At 35.9% G+C, this 21547-nt stretch overlaps 1 protein-coding gene across 2 annotated transcripts in view; it reads left to right on the top strand.

Moving 5' to 3' along the window:
* The window catches only part of LOC107691331 (leucine-rich repeat-containing protein 38-like), a 38338-nt gene extending 17656 nt beyond the window's left edge, over positions 1 to 20682 (top strand). The window contains exons 2-4 of one of the 2 annotated variants that reach the window (XR_001634529.1): positions 7766 to 8174; positions 11794 to 11796; positions 20673 to 20682. Coding sequence is in view for 1 of the 2 variants with exons in the window: in XM_016489885.1 (XP_016345371.1) it covers positions 7766 to 8013 (248 nt within the window). In the remaining variant the exon portion in view is untranslated. Of the gene's footprint in view, positions 1 to 7765; positions 8972 to 11793; positions 11797 to 20672 lie in introns of those variants that run through there. The other variant, XM_016489885.1, reaches the window with a different exon arrangement.
* Positions 20683 to 21547: the final 865 nt, after the last annotated feature.

The following is a 21547-nucleotide window of genomic DNA, read 5'->3' as shown; positions in this document are numbered from 1 at the left end:
TGTTGTAATGTGAAGATTAAATTTAACATGAAAGACTGCTAATTTTCAACACTTTTTTTTTTTAAGATCACTGAAAGGAGGAAAAACCAAAGTGAAGTATGGACTTATTTCACTCAGTCATTTATTTACTTTATAACAGTAAATAAATATCGGTTCTGCATATCGGTTATCGGGCACATAAAATGCAGATAATTGGTATCGGTATCGGTTACAAAATATCAATATCGGTCGATCACTACTTTCAACCAGCATAACAAAAAATGTTTCTGAAGACAATCACCTATTGCACCTTTAAATCTGGCAACGCATATCTAATATGGTTTCTTATAAATAACACGTTAAAAAAAACAGGGTTCGGCTAATGTGTGTTTCTGTTGATGGATGCACATTCTGGCTTCCCAGTACATTACAGCAACAGCGATGAGAAAAAAAACAAATGTGGAAAAATTGTTCTATGCTGGATTATGAGCAGTCATTTATTCCGTCATCACCCGGGTGCTGATAGCGCACGTGCACAGGTGAGACCTGAACAGCACACGTTAATATCTGTGTTTAAACTAAACTCATTTAAGCTTTGCCAGTTTAAACATTTAAGAGTCAGAGGACGCGAGCTCATGCGCGCAGTGAGAAGATTTGTGCGTGCGCTCATCCGAAGCGCTCAAACCTGCGCCTCAGAACACGCACAGATATTAAGCTCTCTCTATCACTCACTGCTATTGATTGAATAGCTTTTGTAACTTTAATAAAGATTAATCTTTAATTTATACAGTCAAATATGCAATGCTGTTTTACATTTCATTACTTTATTCAATTTCTGTACCTAAAAACTGTTAGACCTACCTAAAAAACCTGAAAATCACTGTTTATTTTATTTGTATCTTTACTCTATTGTATTTATTTGTGCTGTTGCTTGTAGTTAGATTGATTATTCTTATTTTCTTTATTTTTTAGTTTTTCCCTAAACATAGCACATACCGAACCGTACCGAAACGGTGACTCTAAAACTAAAGTTGAACCGTTCCACCCCTAATATATATATAATATTGATTATCTAAACGAGCTCCACCTGTGATGAATTGGTTGATTATCTGAATGTGCTCCTCCCGAACTTTGTTAATAAAACATCATATATTAAGTTGCAGTCTACTTTTTTTTCAGTCATCCTCTAATTCATGTTTGACAATAACACATTGGTTTAGGGAGTAAAATATGGATGTAAGCAAGAGAGGAACAGTTTTGGCCCTCCAAAACACCTTTGTCAAAGAATGAGCTTTGACAAAGGATAACAGTGTGATCTTCTGTGTGGCTCATAAAAGCTCGCCATGCTGACAGTTGAAAGTGGCGAATTATCAGATTTGAAGCAACACTGCTCAGGTGTATAACAGGGTCATATTAAATGTTAAAACTGACAGAATCAGGCTTACTCCCTGTAGCAAAAACTTATTTAGGTTGAAAGGTCAGAGAAAATCTGCGTGATTAATCTCAGCTATCGAACCCATGTTAGACAGAAGACTATCTTTTGGCACTCACGAGAGAGAGCCTGACACCGTATAGGCACAGCTTGTCTCAGATCTTCTCATTAAAAGCGAGCGAGTGTGATAGTTTTCCTCTGGGCCTCTTAGCGCTATCCGGGAATCTGACCGGTTTGAGTGTTCACAGCTCTGCTTTCACAGCCGAGGGTGTGAAAAGACCTAGTCTATTTTACATAGATTGCAGCGTTAACATGTACCTGAAAATGTAAGATGCAAAGTTTTGAAACAGAAGTCATTCAGCCTAAATGTGACCTGTGCTGGCAAAATGAGTAGGAATAAGCACATTTTCAAAAATTTGTTCTTTTTATTTTCACATTCTACATTGCAATACCTTCAAAATGTTGAAAAAGTTGTTGGAATCAGACCAACAATGACTGAGCTACAGCCATTTGAAGGCCAGTCAGCAGAGTTGATATTGAGAAAAATCGAGTTAAAGTTTTCTAAAGATTCCAAAGAAAAATCACCAAGCAACCTTGCATATTTCCTTCAATTATTTTCTTAATAATAATTACTATATTATTAATAACAATATAGCTATTTTTTTATTTTATCTTTGTTATTAAAAATAAGATAAAAGAAAATAAACAGTAGTTTAATCAAGAGCAGCGAGTGATTCCATCTTTTCTTTTAATGGTTGATTAACATTGAGACAGATCTATATTAAGACCTACTGTAATGCATGGATCTAATATAATATATAATCTAATCTATATAACTGTTATGATGGCTGTTGTTGTTGTTCATTAAATATTATATTGCAATAAATAATATTGTAGTATTGAATAATAGTATTTAGTATTAGGAAACGGTGTGTGTCTTCGTGATGGTGACTTTAGTTACATTATTCCGTTATTAGATGGCGACAAGTAACAGTTTTTATGAGAGACTCAGCAGTAAGGACTTTTATATTGAAAGAGACTGAAACAGGGTTGTAAACTAGGAAGTTATTTTTACTAAATAATTTTTACTGTAACAACAACTTGTAAGATGCAGCCAACAACTGCACTGAGCAGTGCTGTCATCGGAAATCTTATTAGACAAAGATATCGCTTCCCTCAGCGAACATTCAAACTAATGAGATTGAGCTGAAGAATGAATGCTGTATCAGATGCAGGTAATCACGCTCGCTCAGTCCATCTCTCTCATAATACTCTACAGTGAGCTTTAAAAACAGTAATTACAATAAGTTTTCAATGAAGCAACTCAGCATTCCTTCATTACTAGTTCTACGGTGACGTTTTTGAAATAGAAACGGAGGCTTGGGCTCAGCTGGTAAACTGTAAAATTCAGATTTGAATTACAGAAGGAAGTAGTTCACACAAAAGAGTTTTTTTAAAGACACTCTGGCCTCGTGCCAATCACAGCAGTGCTGATATACAACAATATTGCACGGCTACTCATGTAATATTGCTCATTTATCTAATTCTGTAAAAGTCAGAAAGTAGTATTTTACATTTCAAATGCTTTGCCTTTAAAATGTTCTGACTCATTCTTTCCCTTTAAATGTTATACAAATCAAACACTCCACTTTAAGAGCTCTGAATAATATTAGCTGCTCCACTTTTCAGCTTACTTTTTTTATGGTAGGTGAACATCAATCAGAGCATCCTTAGTGGAACAGTTCCTTTAAATAAACTTGAAACTTAACTTTCAGAAAACAAACATATTGGAAATTTCCTCAGGCTCTTCAGGACATGCTGCTTTTGCCTGTTTTTGTCCTCCATCAACACAACATATAAATCTCAAACAGTGTTTAAAATCTCCTTGAACCGTGGCACATGCAGTGCACCCGAGGACACATAAATATGATTGAAATTTCAGAAACCTCATTTCCACGAAATGTAGCAAGCTTCCATATAGCAGGCTCCCTGGGCAAGTACAGTAACCGGAAATAAATCATTTACCAACCTTAACCAGGTCATGATGCGCTGAGGTCAAGAATATTTCCTGCCACACTGAGTATTGATTAATTTCTCTCTATGAACACAGCCTGTGCTATCCATTTCCTAAGAGCGAAAATAGAAGAAAAAATTACATCTTGAGCAGGTATTTGTGAAGTCGTAAGCAACATTAATCAACCTAAAGAGACAGGTGGGGGGTCATATGATCAAAGAGAATAGCCTCTTAAAGTGCCAGAGGCCACTATCTGAAGTTAGCAGAGCGGTGAGTGTGTGACGAAGCTATGTGAATATAAATACAGGCAATTTATCTTCTTCATCCTCCAGCAAGTTATCCTGACACTAAGGCACAGATGGACTCTCCAAGCTCACATTTCAGACTTGCTCTCGAATCTGACGTGAAAATCAATACACAGATACATAGACTCTTACTTAAAAATGGAAGAGAAATTGATATGTAAATGATGTGTGGTCACTGGGGACATTACAAAGTAAAACAGTTTACAGTCGGAGATGTGTTGCAGCAATTGAGACATTGTGCTCAAGCAGGTGATATGAGTTTTGAGTCCAGCTTGAATCACATCCTCTTCCTTCTTGGAAATAAAACCATGAAACACACATTAATAAAAAATAATTAAAGAAAACAAATCCTATATGCTTGTAGATTAGCGAGCTAATGCTAGCCTAAATTGCTTGTCACTTGAGAAATATTTAAGAAAAAAAAACAAGGCTGATAAATTATATGTATATGTATATATATATTAATAGTTAAAGATGATTACCTGACAAAAACTAAGAAAAATGTTTAGACAGAGAAACTAGTAGTTCTACATTTTGTACAATATATTTTTAATAATTAATTTGATGATTTAATTGCTTTAAAAATACAGAAAAAGATTAAGAGATATGTTTAGACATAGAAACTGTATAGTCTGTGTGTGTGTGTGTGTGTGTGTGTGTGTGTGTATAATATATATAATGTAAGACAATTACCAGATGAAAACTAAGAAAAAAAAAAGAGAAATGTTTAGACAAAACCTATGTAGGCCTATGTTTTGTACGTTACATATATTTTAATAATCAATTTGATGATTACTTGACAAAAAGAAAGAAAGAAAGAAACAAGAAGGAGAAATGCTTAGACATAAAACTATGTATATTTTGTATTTTAGAGAGAGAGAGAGAGAGAGATGTAGAACCTATCGGTCTATATTTTGTTAATTATGTGTATTTTAATAACCAATTTGATGATTATTTGACCAAAAAATAAGAGAAATGTTTATATGTACATGTAGAAAGCATGTGTGTTTTGTATATATTTTAATAGTTATTTTAAGATGACTACCTGGGGGTTAGAAAAAATTAGTATACATATTTAGAAATAGAACGATGTATGTTTTGTGTATTACATTTTAATAAGCTAAAGATCAACTATGCAGCACTCCAGTGCTTGAGGTTTTCCATTACATTTGTCTCCAGTAGCGTCCACCCACCTGCTCTGAGCTTGGCTTCCCCCGGTACTTCCACCTTTGTGTTAATCATATCAACATTTTATGCCTGATACCTGCAGGGAATTTATCCCACAAAATGTATTTATCTTGGAAGCTAGTCATTTTACGCAAAAAAATGCACTCCAGTTTCTGTGGAAGTATTAGCATTGTAATGTTCCCTGCTAAATATCTGTCAACAGCTCCACAAAAGTTGTTAATCTCATGACCTGTGACGATGGTGCTCAGATGACACGTTAGACATCATGTTTGTGATAGAGACAGGTCAGTGGCTGTCATGGAGGACTGCTGACTAATGTCACGAGATATCGGACTAATATCGTTCTGTGAATAACATCCTGACAACCTCAAGGTCTGCAGAGTGTATCAGTTTACAACTGTCTATGATTACCAGCCAACATGCTTCCGTTTTCAACTGGTAATTTGTGAACATTTCCTCTGTAACATGCATTTCAGTGCATAATAAAAGCACAAGGCTGGCTGGTGTCAGGACTGAGGCTGAGGCATGTCTGCGACAACCCATAATTAAAATGTCTTCATAGGCTTTATTGTTACATCAAGTCCTTATAAATGAAATTACACATCAGTTTAATGCACACTGTAAAACATCTGACTGTGAATGTGACAGCATATTACTGGCTATTACTTATAATGTTATATATCATAAAATCACAGTCATATTGAAATGGAATTAATTTCAGAACTATTATGGTAAATTGCTGTTAAACTGTCATTTGTGAGTCAGAAAATCCTTTATCATTTGGCCCAGGTGATTAAATATGGGTGAACAAAATGAAGAATTAATATTATACATTTTTATACAGTTATACATTATTTTGAAAATTAAATGCAAGGCCTTATGGTATTTCCCTATTGAGTGAAAATGAACTTGTGTGCACTGATTTCATAGTAAAATTCTAAATATGGTAATTTACTGTAAAATATTAGTTAAACCATGTAAAAATGCTTGCAGCGTTTTACATTACAGAGCAAGTGAAAATGAGAGAAGCTAGATTCACACCTCTGTCGTCTTCTGCCGTTGTGCAGATATCCCACACAAACTGTGAGTTAGCTCTGGATATAGTTACATCTCCCACACAGAGCCTCACGCTCCAGTGCATCAGATGACCTGGCTGTTAAAAGCAATGAAAGCAAACATGTCATCACTCCCATTCTTCTGTGAGACTGCACGTTCTGACTGCGAGAGAGAGAAACGAGTGAAAAGCCCGTTGCTTGTTTTTATCATCTTTGGATCTCATGATATGCTCCTGCTGTTTTATTTCTTGCGTCTAAGCAATCAGCCATAGAAGAAAACAAGCCTGCCTTGATATCATCTTCAGAACTCATTTACTTTTCTTTCTTATTTCTTTTTGTTTTCCACTCATTTAGACGAAGATGTGTTTTTCTCTGTTCAATTCCTCCATGTAAACTCTAATCACACTCTTATTAACATCTACTAGCATACACAAATATATAATTTACATTTATATAATGCGAGTTGATTATATTTCTCTGTGCAGCTGAAAGCTGTTGTCGGATATTCCTCTCTGTGGATTTCATGATTATGTGCTGTCGATGTGCCCAAGTCTTATATGCCCTTGATTCAGTCTCATTAACACGCAGCAGTGAATCAGCGGGGGCATGCTGAGTGAGTGTGTGTGTTGTTTTAAATGAGTGAGCGCTGACAATCTGACTCCTGTCCTGGTCAAATAGTGGCATAAATAAACATGAGAGCTATTTTAGGCCATCTCATAAGCCCCCTGCCATTTCGTTTCCATCTATAATATTCAAAAATTTTTTGAAATGAGTCCAGGGATTCCATTTGTGTCGGATGAATCTGATCTGAATGACCATACAGTACAGTTGTCCAGTCCTTGGATGTTAACTAATAAAGCTGTACTATTATTGTCATTATGTTATCATTATGTTATATATCTGTTGTGTATTTAGTCTAATGAGATATCATTATTAAAATATGAGATATTCAGACAATATGCATGTTTATACAGTATATCGGGGCTCAGAGTTTATGAATTGGCTCCTTTTCAGTTCAATGAGTTTGAATTAGAATTGAAATGCTCACACTAGACAGGAAACTGCATTGGAATGACAGAAAGAAAATATTTACCTGAATTGAAAAATAAAAATAAAATCGACACATCTACACTATCGTTTAAAGGTTTAGGGTCAGTACGATTTTTTAATGTTTTTGAAAAATGTCTCTTAGCTTACCAAAGCTGCATTTATTTGATCAAAAATACAATAAAACAGTAATATTGTGAATACTATTACAATTTAAAATAACTGTTTTCTATTTGAATATATTTAAAATATAATTGATTCATGTGATGGCAAAGCTGAATTTTCAGCACCATTACTCCAGTCATCAGTGTTACATGATCCTTCAGAAATCATTCTGAATATGCTGATTTGCTGTCACGCCTTCAAATTTTAATGCATTTTGTCTCACAATGCACAACCCCGGAAACCATATAATTTAACCATTATTATTTTATGATTCATAAGTGCCCCCTTTTGAAGCTCAGTGTGCCCTTTTGCCGACCCCACACTCTAATGCAGACTATTACCCAGAAGCCCATGCAGTAAAACATATAGTCAGAAGAAGAATGCAAGGGTTTTTAGACCTAAGCAACTGTTCATAAAAAATGCTATATTTTGTTTTATAGAAACCATATACATTGATCTAACCATTTTAATGTAGAGTCTTACACAAAATCACATGTACTAATGATTTTAATACAAATATCAGATCTCACTCTAACTAAAAACTATCATTTATTATGCTGTTTTTGTGCTGTTTAAACAGGTATAGAGGGTATGGAGTGTTCCTTGCCCACCGACGGACGCCGTGTGCCTCTCAGCCAGCTCTCCCAGGACAGTTTTCGGGAGTGCCAGATCACCCTCACCCTCACTGATTTCCTCATCATCATCTTCTCGGGCATCTCCGTCTCAGTGGCCGCCATCATGGCCAGCTTCTTCCTGGCATCCACCGTCCACTGCTTTCAGCGCTGGAGCAAGGGCACTAAAGGAGACGAGGAGGAGAGTGAAGAATGAGGAGGGGGTTTATAGCTGAACGACCTTCAGTCTGATTCAGAGCTGCCAGTTCCTGACAGAGTTCAAACAAACAGCGTGACTGAACAGAGACCAGGTAGAACTCGAGCAGAAATAACCTGATTGATAGTGTCAGCACTAATAAAGTGACTAGTAGAGACGCAGTACCCTCAAAATTGAAGGATATTTGGTATGAAAGCAAGCCTTAGTATGCAAACTTCCAGGGATTTACTTGTTAAAGGAAATTCTTTGAGATCTTGTCCTGCAGTAGAGTTTCAGTGTTGTTGAATACTCGTGTCCGTAGAGTTTCCCTTCATGTAGTCAATATAAAGTTAGCAAAATACAACTGTGCTACTTGTTGATTGTGCCAAATTAGCACAGGTAGACAGCAATGATTCAGACAAGCACTAATGATCGATGGTGAGGAATTATCGCTATAGAAAGTCATGCAAGGTAATGTTGCAGCTTTATACAGCCATGTATACATGATAGAAGCCATTTTCCTTCAAGTTTGAAAGATGGGAAAAAATAACTTAGACCTTAGAGAGATTTCAGAAAGCATTACCTGTAATTGAAAGTATAGAGCTTAATGTGAATAGTCGTGTCAAATACCGCACTTTAAAATGGTCCTACCTGACATCGGCCCTCAAACCACCAGGTACACTGGTTCAGCCCAGATCTGCCAAAGAATGCTTTGATTGAGGGACTGAGGTTAATGTGTTTTGAAATATAGATTTATTTTTCTTTAAAGAAAGTTTGTGATCTTAGCAAGATTACATTTATTTAGCGTAATTATTGTACTACTCACATATAATTATATATAATGTCCTTAATGTGACTAAAGACAATATCTATGAGATGGAGATAAGTTCATTCTACAAATGTCATTGTATTATTCAATTATTTATGTCTTAAATATATATTTGAAAGGCATACAGTGGGCCCAAAACATATATGGGCATTTAAGTCGGACATTGCAATATGTAACAAAATACTGAACCAAGCAAAAGATGCCTGTTTGGTTTAAATAATTTTTTTTTTTTTAATGATATAATATTAACAAAAATTGTAATTGTATTAAATATATACACAATAAAAAAATTGTAAAATGCGATTGCAACAAAGTCCCAGAAAAGTGAAATTTGGACTGGCAAAAGGTTCTGCATTTTTCATTTGCTGATGTCACATATTTTGTTTTCTAACAAAATGATGTTCACACATTTTTAAGTGCCACTTAAGTGTCCAAATATGTTTTGAGGCCACTGTACGTTCACGTGTCTACAGATTGCTGTCTTGTGTCGACTAATAATAATACAGTGTGTAACTAACTGGCATACATTTCTGTTCATAATGTCAATTCCATCAATTCCAAGAAAATTATTTTGTCAATAGACCGTATGGAGAAAATTATTTTCGAATGTCAGAAAAAGACATTTGATTGTTTGTGTTTTCCTTTATGAATATTTCTATCAGTCTTGCTTCTTTCATATCCTTATTTGAAAGGGCTTCATCTATCTATAGAATTAGGTTAATGTCTTTTGCACAGTTTCAAGAATCGCATTCATTAATATCATAATATATCACCATCCTCTGTTCCATTGTTGCTGTCGACAGATGCTCTGGATGTACTATTTCGAGAATATATAGCTCTTTTTCCCAGACAGGTATCACAACTTCATTTTTGCAGTGCATGAATTATTAATTGGATGTGTGAAATTAAGCAGACAGTGTGCTAGCCTTCAAAAATGTTGGGGATGGAAAACAAATCATTGTGATTCAAAGACCATCTTAATTTAAAAAAAATATATTCTGCTCACACAACCTCAGCCATCAAATTGTGTTGGATGTAAAAAGCACGAATGCATATTAATGTAATGTAACTGTTCTGGTGTCAGGACACGGTTGACCCATATGCACAAACTTTCAAAGCTAGACTGTAGCATGTTATCATCAGCAGAACTCAAACCTGCAGCTATTATATTGTCATATTGAATGATTTTTTGTTTTTGTTGTTTTTTTCCACATATATTCTGAAACAGCTGTTCAGTCAACCAGTAAAAAAAAATTGTATTTGCAAGTGAAATGAGGCATTATAGTTAAAAAAATTCAAATTAAAAACAAATGTTATATACACTTGCTATGCCATGACAATAGAGCTGTTCAGTCGTGACGTCAGGTTTTTTTTTTTGCAGACTTCCCGTTAGAATTTCGAATTGTTTTTTTAAATTGCGTTATAAATAAAACAAGAAATATAAAGTAATAACAATAATGAGAGTAAACTATATGAATAGACATCAATGCATACACAGCCAAACCTCAAATGTGAAATGTGCAAAAAAGAAAGTAAAGGTTGATATAAGGAGAATCAGTTGTAAATTAAGCATTTTTATATTTTAAATTGTTAGCTCATAAATCAAAAACTGCTAACTTATTTGAAATTCCTGAGGGAACTCATGACCTGAAAGTTTTTAGTGCTACAAACAGAACAGTAGCTGATTTTGCACGGATCGGTTGAATAATGACATTTGCAATGACAAAATGCATCAAATTTCCATAATCAATACTTTCCTTCATTGTCTACAATAGCAAGTAAAATATGGCGTGTTCATTGCTGTACCGTCTGTTTCTGAATTCAGTATTTGTCGTTTGAAAAGAGCCCAGAGCTCCCAGCATCAGTCATATCCTGTGTCATAACTGTCACACTGAGCGATGTAGTAAAGATGTGTGTTCCATCATAACGTGGAGTATATTTGTTCTCTGTCTTAACTGAACACCACATATACCTAGAAAACCAACTACTATGTAGTTACAGTACAAAGAAAGAGGGAAAAATTTAATTGAGGGTTTTTCCTGCATGATCCAATGGCAACATCATCCAGTACTTTGTTTTTTGCTCCACATGGCAGTGCACTGTTGATGAAATACAATATCATATTAAACAGTAAACTATTTTCGACTGATCTTTTATTTCCTTACAATGAATTTTTTTTTGTTTGTTTTTTTCATTTTTCTTATCATTCCCTTAAGGCATTGGTCTCAAACTCAATTCCTGGAGGTCCACATCTCTGCACAGTTTTGCTCCAACCCTAATCAAACACACATCGCTAGAAACGTCCAAGCAGGTGTGTTTTGAAGCTGGTTGGAGCTAAACTCTGCAGAGTTGTGGCCCTTTAGGAATTGAGTTTGAGACCACTGCCTTAAGGCTCTGTAAAACAGACATGTTTGAGTGTTACGTTTCCATGTAAAGCTTGATTAGACATGAATCTAATGGATTTTGTCATTTTAGGCACAATGAATGTGAAACTGGGTTCTAAACACAAAGGAGACACCACATTTACTAATTTCACGCCCCAGTATTAACGCTTGTGACGTCATTCCATGGGTGATAATTAACTGTCAGGTCATGTCTGCAATCTGTCAGGACCACAGATAACTTCTCAGGGGCTTAAGCTCTAGATGCCCTCGGAAATCAATAACAGCATGTTTGGTCGTAGATCTGCAGAATAAAATGATGAAAACAATATATTTAGTTAAGCTTTAATCTCTTTCTCTCTCTCTCTCTCTCTTTCTCTCTCTCTCTCTCTCTAACTGTCAAATATTCACCCATCACTTTGTCAATTGATAGGTGTTGAAATGTTATTGACTCCAAGCTTTGTGCAATTCTGAGAAAATCATTCACTCACCATGTTGTTCCAAATCTGTATGCATTTTTTCTTTTGAGAAACACAAAAGTAGATTATTTTCGAAAACATTTATGTGGTTAACATCGACTGAAACACAGAGTCGGTTCAGAAAATCTCTCCAAATATTCCTTTTCAGGTGAACTTTCCCTTTAAATCCAATAAACATATACCTTAAAGGGATCATTCACTCTAATATACAGTATATATACAGTATATGTTATTTACTCACCCTCGAGATGTTCTGAACCTGTATGCCATTATTTTTCATGCAGAATCTTCATGCTGCTCTTCCATACAACGGCAAAAAAAGGACAACAACAAGACTATTACAAGAGTTCTAAGGTTATTCAATAAAAATTTAAGCCATTATTGACTGAAAATCATCTTTTTACTGTAGCTCTCAAATCAAATGCAGTGCCTGTGGTGCAGAATTAAGTAAACTTAAAGGCATACAATTTTGTACTTTTGTCGGTCATTTCATCACACAAAGCTACTTATCGCTTCAGAAGACTAAACATTGCATTCAGATTTGAAACAACATGAAGCTGAGTATACTTACATTTTTAGCAGAACTATTCCTTTAATTATCTATCTAAATATGAAAACTTCTGAAACATTAATTTTGTCAATATGTAAACTGAACAGTTCACAACCTTTTTTCTTGAAAGTTTTCATGCACAAATGGATTAACGTCATATTTCAGTTTACCTCCAAGTCAGTGTTTGCATTCACAAATGATGTTTTTTGATGCAGATTACAGCTGTGGAGACTAAAAGCATGGTCCAGTTCATGTTACACAGTTGTTTGCCCACATTGCTGTTTTGTAATAGAGCAGATGGTCAGCCCCTGATTTCACTGTTTGGATTTTCCCACATGAAAAAAAAAAACATAAAGTAATGGGTGGACAGTGACGCAAGTGTGATTACCCTTTCAAGAGAAGTGCCAAAGCTGTTCTACTTAAACCTGCAGTTAAAAAAAGATATGGTGAGAACACTTAGGCAATGACGGGTGGAAAAAGAGAACCCTCCTGCAAGCATTTACTTCATTTGGTTACCATGGCTACAGGGCCATAGGCTTGCACGGTGGGATGCCGAGGCGTGAGCTTGGAGGGAGAGGCGGGAACAGTCACGGCCACAGCCTTTTACATTTGCTTCCTCGTCTGTCCTGCTCACACTAAGAGGAACTGCCATATTGGGGAGATTCGTGTCATCAGGTCCCGTCTCCTGATTCTATATTCAGTGCTAAAGAGCAGGTAGGGGCTTCAGAGGGTCACCTTCAGCTTGGAGCCCAGTCTCTTCTCATTAGCTATGGTTCACATAATGGCACTACAGAGAAGTCTCTTCAGATTAAGATGGTGCTGACCTCTAGTTTTCACAAATGCACACTCACGCTCAAACTCTCTCCAACGTAGGCCTAATACTCCCAGGATTTTTTGCGCAAGAGTAGCCAGAGCTACATCTCCCCTCTGCGCCTCAGCACGCTAAAAGAGCTCTCTCTGTTCCCTCCTTCAGGGAACGAGGGTTACCATACGTAACCGAGACGTTTCTCAGGTTACTGTACTGCAGCCTCTGGGGCCTAAACTTGTACCTGCATCCTCATTTACAGTCCAGAATGCTTAAAGATGGTAAGACTCTTTTTCCCCCAGTTGTCACATTTATTTACTCTACCGTTCAGAATTTTGGGGACTTTTCTTCTGCAAGGATGCATTACATTGTTACAAAGGACTTCTGTTTTTGGAAGAAAAACAAATGTTTCCTGGTTTTCAAAACATATCAAGCAGCACAACTCTTTTCAACATTGATAATAAGAAAAAATGTTTCTTGAACACCAAATTATTACATTTGATTTCTGAAGGATCATATGACACTGAAGACCAGAGTAATGACTGCTACAAATTTAGCTTTGCAAATCACAGGAATAAATTACATTTTAAAAGATATTAAAATAGAACGCTTTACTTTAAATTATAGTACTATTTCATAATATTACTGTTTTGTATATTTTATGAGAAAAATACTGCCTTGAGGACAGGAGACTTCTTTTAACATCATTAAAATAATATCTTACCGACCCAAACTTTTGAATCGTACTGTGTTCCTTTAAAATACAAAAAATGAAAAACAATCGTATAGATTACAACTCCTCGAAAGCAAATATTGTTGAGGAATGCCATGAATAAATGAATATTGATCATGAACTCTTGCCAGTGTATTAGGCTGAAGGGTGTTTCATTAGATACACACACAGGAACGGGAGACTGCTGGGAAAACAGCGGTGGGGAAAAAGAGAGAAAAATAAGGAAGAGGATGATACACAAACCAGTTGATCAATGGCTATTTAGGTCTGGCAGTTCGAGAGCAGTGTGTGTGTTACAATAGGTGTGTACAGTGGGGTCTAGAGCTACAGACCACCAGAGATGCCCAAAATGAGTGCAGAAGGACATCTTTAATTGACCTCGAACCCATAGGCTACCTGATCACACACAGCATAATGCACACTACAAATGCCATCAAAACATCACACCAAAAAACTAGACAGGCAGTATTTCACATGAGCACATGCTCTCAGCAGTTGCCATCTGTGTACATATCACACACACTGACAACAAGGACAGCAGAATTACGTATACAGTGACTCCTTGTGAATAATAACCTGAAGTCTACTTTCATAACATTTATTGTATGATATCCTCACATTTGCATGGAGAAGATGGATTACAGATGTCTAGCAGCACCAGAGAGCCGACCTCCCATTCGCTCCTGACAGATTGAGGGCTTTATTATGATGCAAAAACCGCATGTGACCTGAATCATGCGTGTGGGCAGAAGTTGGCACGTCCCTTTCAACAACCTGGCTTTTTGACCCCTGACAAACCTGACATTTGAAGGGATAAAAAGAAAGAATCAATCAGTGCATACATCACACGCATTTAGGAAACAAAGCTTGTACAAACACCATCAGGCAGATGTGGGTAATCATCAGATTTTAATTTTCGCGTCTGGTTTTTGCTGTAATCATCCTGTCAATATTGTCAATCAAGGCTTGACAATATTGTGTCTGGCTTGGAAATGGTGGATATGGCCTTGTACAATGTGAATGAGCTTTAATGAGATATTCTTCCAAGGCCACATCCCTCTAATGTGATTGATGTCCGCTCGTCTTTCTCAGATTAATTCAGTGTGGCAAAACTGATTGGACGGAGGAAAACAGGGAGGGAGATGGACAGGAAGACAGAGAGAGGGAGACAAACCACATTTCACAATGAGTATTGTCATTCTTAATGAGGTCGATCTATTAGCCATTCATCAAAAGCATGTCCTTTAACAAGCCTTCTGCTCAATCACAGAGAACATATTGAATAAAAGGATGCTACGGCCATTGGATTCAGATAAACTGGGGTGACTTTTAAAAATGTGATTGTTGCTTATAAGTGCTACATCTGAACACTCCCCTCACCTACTATTGGTCAGAACCAACAGATAGTCCCTCCCCAGACTCACTCCATTGGTTGAGCCAGTGTTGCTGTTGTTGGGCTGGTCTGCTCAAACAAACAAAAATGTTTACATTTTTCAGGGAATCGACATACAAATAGGTTACTCATACATATTAAACTGGAAAATTACTTCTACATTGTTATGTACTGCACACTATCAAGTACAAGCAAACTTGTTAGTGTGTGCAAGCAAACAGCTTTGATTCCCAAAGCTTTTGAAAATAGAGCATGGATCCATATGGCCTATTTAAACTCAGTTAAGAAGTGTTGAGTCTGCAGTAAAGTACAGGTAAATGGAACATTGCGAATTGGTCAGAACCTCATGTTCTTACAACCTGTCTAATGACTTTTCTTTCAGAAATTACCCTCACTCAATGAGCTATGAGATTAATCACCATACATTTTAACGTGTTACACTAATCGGTGATTTAATCATTCAGCACAGTAATTATGTGCTATTAAAGATGCTTAAATATGTGTATATACATTTACAGAGGTTGTCATATGAAATTAAACAGAGCAACTGCATAATGAAGACCGGTGTTGATATTACAATACTGGAACTGTACAGAAAGAGTCTTCAGCAGGTGGTCTGATCAACTAATTATGGTGAAAATTGTGTATTAAAGGAATAGTTCACCCAGTTACAGAAAACGTACTCACACTCAGTGGATGAATGTGTCTTTATCAGAGCAAATTTGGAGAAATTTAGCATTACATCACTTGCTCACCAATGGATCATCTGCAGTAAACGAGTGAGAGTTCACAATAATCCAAGTAAACCACACAACACCAGCTTTTTTTAAAGACATGAAGTATGTAAATGCATAAATCTGATACTATGCATATTATTAGAGATCAAGTTTAGGGCAGGTTGGTTGACCATCTAAACCAGCTGATCTTTTTAGCTCTAAATAATTATATTCTAATCTGTGTAGACAGACATCCCAACAAAATACTTGCTGTTCTATTAAACATCTAATATCATCTACACCTCTGTGCTCTCTTCCCCTGAGCCTAACAATAAGTTGCAAAGCACATTAAGAAATGCATATACCTGAAAAGGTCAGCTTCGTTTTTGCTCACCTTACTGCACATGAATCTGATGTAATTAGGACTCTGCAGAGCAAGGGAAAGGAATGATGGGTAAATACAAAATAAATGTAAATAACAAACAGTGGGTGGGCAGCGCAAACATGCTTCAAAGAGAGAGGAGAATAAACCATATTAACTGAGAATGAAATATCTTCATGGCAGTTAATGTACCATGTCCTGAAGTCCTTTAGGCTACAAGCCAAATACATACATGAACGGTACAAACAGATATATTAGGACTAATTTGCTATTTTGATATTCTCTGGTGTGATTTTCAGTGGATGCAATCTTTGGTCTCTGTTAGCTGCCCTGAACAAGGTGCTCTTATTTGATGGAGAAAATAAACATTCAGTTAGAGCATAACAGGATTCTGAATGGATTTGCACCTCACTTTTATTTAGTTCTGAATACACAATATGACAATGTGAAAAAAATCACTTGATCACCAATGGATGGGTGAATGGGTGCTGTCAGATTGAGAGTCCAAACAGCTGATAAAAACAAACACATAATCATTCTATAATTTAACATTTCGTGAAGTGAAAAGTTGCATTTTTGTAAGAAACAAATCCATCATTAGGACATTTTTAACTTCAAACCTAAACTACGAGTCCTCTGTTCATAATATTGCATTCTCCAGTGAAAAAGTTGTCACATCTGAATCAGGAGAGAAATATGCACTGATCAAGCATCGTGTACAAGAAAAAACAGTCCAAAACAGTTCTAAACAGTTCTTCAGGTTGGTGTGAGAGGACAACAGGGGACAGACTTTTTCACATTGTGATGCTTTTATCATTTGTTTGGACTCTCATTCTGACAGCACCCATTCACTGCAGAGGATTCATTTTTGAGCAAGTGATTGTAAATTTTTCTAAATCTTTTCAGATGAAGAAACAAACTCATCCACATATTAGATGGCCGGAGGGTGAGTAAATTTCAAGCAAATTTTGTTTAATGGTGAACATATTCTGGCCCAGATCTGATCTGCTCATTTCCTGACCCACAATAATTAAATCAGACCCCCAGTGTCATTAAGCAGGAAATCATCTTGTTGTTTGGGTCTTTTGAACTTCATTATATGAACAGAGGTTTGAAGCTGAAAAACATATTTTCCCACAATATAAGATATATATTTTTTTTAATTTTCATATTCATTTGTAGTGACACTGAAATGGTTAGAAATGTGCTAGAGTCCAATTTAACCTAGAGAAATCATGTTGCTGGCTCTTTTCTATTAGATGTGTTGTCAGACTAGGTGAATGTCACACCACATGGGGACTATGGGGACAAAAACCCTGAATCAGCCTAGCTGTCAATCAAACTGACAGATCACTGTACCACAGAGTTGTTAGATCTGAGGGAGAAATTACTTACACTTTTGCATTGTATGTTTTCACATAGCTTCAGAAATAACTACAATGATACACTAACAAGAATTTGACCATTACTTTAATTTGACCATTAATGAAATGCTTGGCTGTAATGAAAGTCACAGGCACCTCATTAAACCTGGGAAATGCACCTTTACTTTAACCAAACTGAGTGGTCACTAAAACCTAGCTCATTCACATTGTTTAATGTTGTATTTCGTAGTATTTGATATGTTTTATTGTTGTACTGCCCATTATTTTCTCATGTAATTTCAGGAGGCACTGTTGCCCTGAAATAAAACCCTGCAACTACCTTATAAGTGCTAAGCACAGCATATACAGAGATCAAATAAACAAGCGTAATCCATGCCAAAACACTGCATATATGTGTAAATGTGAATGTGTGTACGTGCAAAAGAAAGACAGACTTATGCTTAGTCAGACTATGTACGAGAGCTTAATCACATCTGCCAGAGCGCACCATTATAGCAAGCCCGAGGTCTTATAAACCCACAGCAATCTCAGCCTCGGTAAAAAATCACATCCACTTACACCAACAGCCATGCAACAGCCGGCCTTGTGCTGAGAAAATGTATTCAGGGACTACAGATTTAACCAAAGTTTCTGTGAGGAATGAGCATGAATGAAAATCTGTGCTGAAAACTGCTTAAGAACATGCTGAAATTTGATTACATGAAGAATACGAGATATGAGAGAGTGCAGGTGTCGTGTTTTGAGTAAACATCTCAGCAGTAATATCTCAACCACATTTCATAAATTAGTTTACATGAGGTCCAAATAATGAGATTTTAGCACTATCACAAATGTACCTTGAATCCTAATGTGCTAGTAACAGGTGCACATGGGGTCAGAACAGCTATCACAGGGATCAACTGTTACTTATTAAATAAATAAAAAAAACAAACAACAACAACAACAACTTTTTGAGCCAGTGAATTTTTTTTAATCATTTGTGCTTTAAAATTATTATTTGATTGTTTAATCTTGAAAGTAGCTGGATGGATTGTTTTATGTTAGGCTGCCGCCTTGTGGTGTGATGAACCAAATGAACTGAAGTCATATGACGGCACCTTGTGGCAGCACTGTGAGAGTAAACCTGCACAGCAAACAATCAATAGGTTCAGTGGGTCATATTACAAATGAGAACAATCAAACTCTCATTTTAGAATCGCGGGAAGAAAATGTTTGCAACAACACATTTGTATTCAAACCTCATGTAGGCTACTTCAAGGTGCTTAGAACGGTAATAATTCTGAAAACGAGTACAGATCAAAACTTACATCTTTTGATCTTTATATTATTCGTTATTTTCTTTATCTTTTTATACCTTTATATTACGTTTACTTTACTTTTAGTCATGTAGCAGACGCTTTTATCCAAAGCGACTTACAAATAAGAAAAAGTAATTAAAACTAAAAGCTACAACTCTATAAATACTATATATATACACATTTAAGAAAATAAAAGAAATTAAATAAAAATGACAAATGCATACAACAACATTTCAAAACTAAATATTTAAATGAAAACAAAAAAATAAAGCTAAAAACTATTCAACTTAATAAAAAACCTATATAGACATAATAAAAAACTAATAAAATGACAACATTACTACAACTGTAACTAAAACTAAAATAGATAACTAATACAAATCAAACTACATTAGTTCATCAGTAATCCTAAAAAAATATTTATATTATATATTTTTTTTATATTTTTAAAAGTATTTTTTATTGGTTTTAGATTTAAAAACAGCCAGGAGAGCCACATTAAGATAAACAAAAATATATATAGGTCCTATATAAATCGTCAAAGGTATCATATCTGCCAAAGCGCGCCAATATTACGTCATCGACTTGGCGGGTCATCACGCGGTTTCGCAAGGTTTGTTTGTCTATGCTTTGTCATTAATTTGTTAATACTGCTAGGTCGTGATTTCATTCCTATTTGCTGGATTTTAAATATGTCATAATAACAAATGTACCTTGTTGAATCCGAATGTGCTAGTAACAGGTGCACGTGAAGTTAGAACAGTTATCGCAGTTATTACATGGATAAATAAGTTATCCTTAAATACGAGTTTATAAATATAGCCATCTGTGATCACCTGCTTTGGTCCTTCAGCTGACAGGACTACATTTCTGATCGCTGATTCAGTTTGATAGTATTTTGCTGAAGGTCGGATGTTAGTGCGAAGCCTAGTGTCACCACAAGGTGGCAGCAAAGCACGAGAGACGTTTCGGTTCATGACCTGTGTGAGCAAAAACTACGCAACTGGTGCCTATAAGAAAGTTATCTGTCTGTATATACTCTTATACCCCTTGGTGTGCAGATAGCATATACATATAGATTTTACTTGCTCAGCTGGTGCAGGACCCTTAGTTCACTTTATTTGAAAACCTGACGATTATTATTATTAAACAAGTAAGCCAGTTACATTGAACTCCATTATTTAAAGGCTATACATGTTTCTGGTAATCTGTTTTAAAGCCTCATTTAGGGGCTCCGTTTTGGTTAAAGAGGTCAAATGTAGGCTAACAATTTACACATTTTTGTTGTAGATATGTTAGCAACACACAGTTTGCCACATCATTTTATCTCATTGTTCTCATTTCAGAAATACACAATCACATAGAAGCATCTGCTGAATCAAGCTGGTGTTTAAGACAGTTTATATCTTCTGTCTTCCGTATACTGCTTTATAGAGAAATGCTAATGGACAAAATGATGTGTGAATTCAAGTGTTGCTTACATTTTGTATGAATAATCTATTTATCTGTCAGTTGACATTTCGTTGCTACATTCTTTTAATCATTTTGTCCACTCTTATCCACTGTATGTATTGAGTCTCTTGCTGTTGTTATACTGAGATGTTTTCTATTACTGTGATGTTTAATAGCAACGTCTTATCTGCTTTAAATTAACGACTGCCATAAGGTTAATTTTGTGAAAAAACTCTAATTTGCACCTATTATGAGCACTAGACTTTTCTAATGGCAGGAAAAGCACATATTGGCTGCCAAGACATCGGCCTTTACCTTGTTAAAATTCCTTGCTATGGTACTTAATGGAAATCCAATTTTCATAAGGGCCATTTTAAGATGTATTAATTCACTCTGCAGTTAGTCTGGGTGAAGGTAACTAAAATATCCTTTCCCTTGCCTATATTCTTCTCTCCGAGGGGTTTGAATTTTGAAGGACTCTTGGGGAGAATGTTCTTGCTTCGCCACAGAAGTCCATTCTCTGGGACTGTTCCTACCAAGCCTTGCTTTGTGATTGGTCTTGTATGAGCTAATTGGAAAAGTCTGCAGCATTATGCTGGCCATTCGCTTGGCACTCTCTGTTAATGGCATGAAGGTGTCGGCAGGCACTTATGGTTCTGTCTTTAATCACCACAGCCCACAACCTCATCTGAGCGAGAGGAGCACAGAATGTGGCTGTGGCTTCCCTTACTGCAGCATCCTCCACTAATGGACTCTCTGATGTGGATTCATACTTCCAGACTTTCAAAGTGATTTGCCACAGGATTCTCATATCGATTTAAAGACAGTTAAGAAAGTGTTTCTTTAAAGACACAAGTGCAGATGATTAAGAGGGCACCAATTGATGCTTAAAGAAATGTTCTGGGTTCAAAAGAAGGTAAACTGCATTGACAGCATTTGTAGCATAATATCTTTACCAAAGAAAATTATTTTAATTATAGTGAATACTATAAAGAATTTACAGAAAAAGTTGACCTATATTATTGATATTGTTGACCTATAAGTTGATATATATTAACCAACTTCATTATACTGCAGTTGAAAGACTGGACATAACATAAATGAATACTTCTATTCAGCAAGGACACACTCATTTTGTTCAAAAAGTAAAGT

This window comes from Sinocyclocheilus anshuiensis, unplaced genomic scaffold, assembly GCF_001515605.1.
Source record: "Sinocyclocheilus anshuiensis isolate Anshui unplaced genomic scaffold, SAMN03320099.WGS_v1.1 scaffold1154, whole genome shotgun sequence".
NCBI lineage: Eukaryota > Metazoa > Chordata > Actinopteri > Cypriniformes > Cyprinidae > Sinocyclocheilus > Sinocyclocheilus anshuiensis.
This window is presented reverse-complemented; position numbering and strand designations above follow the sequence as displayed.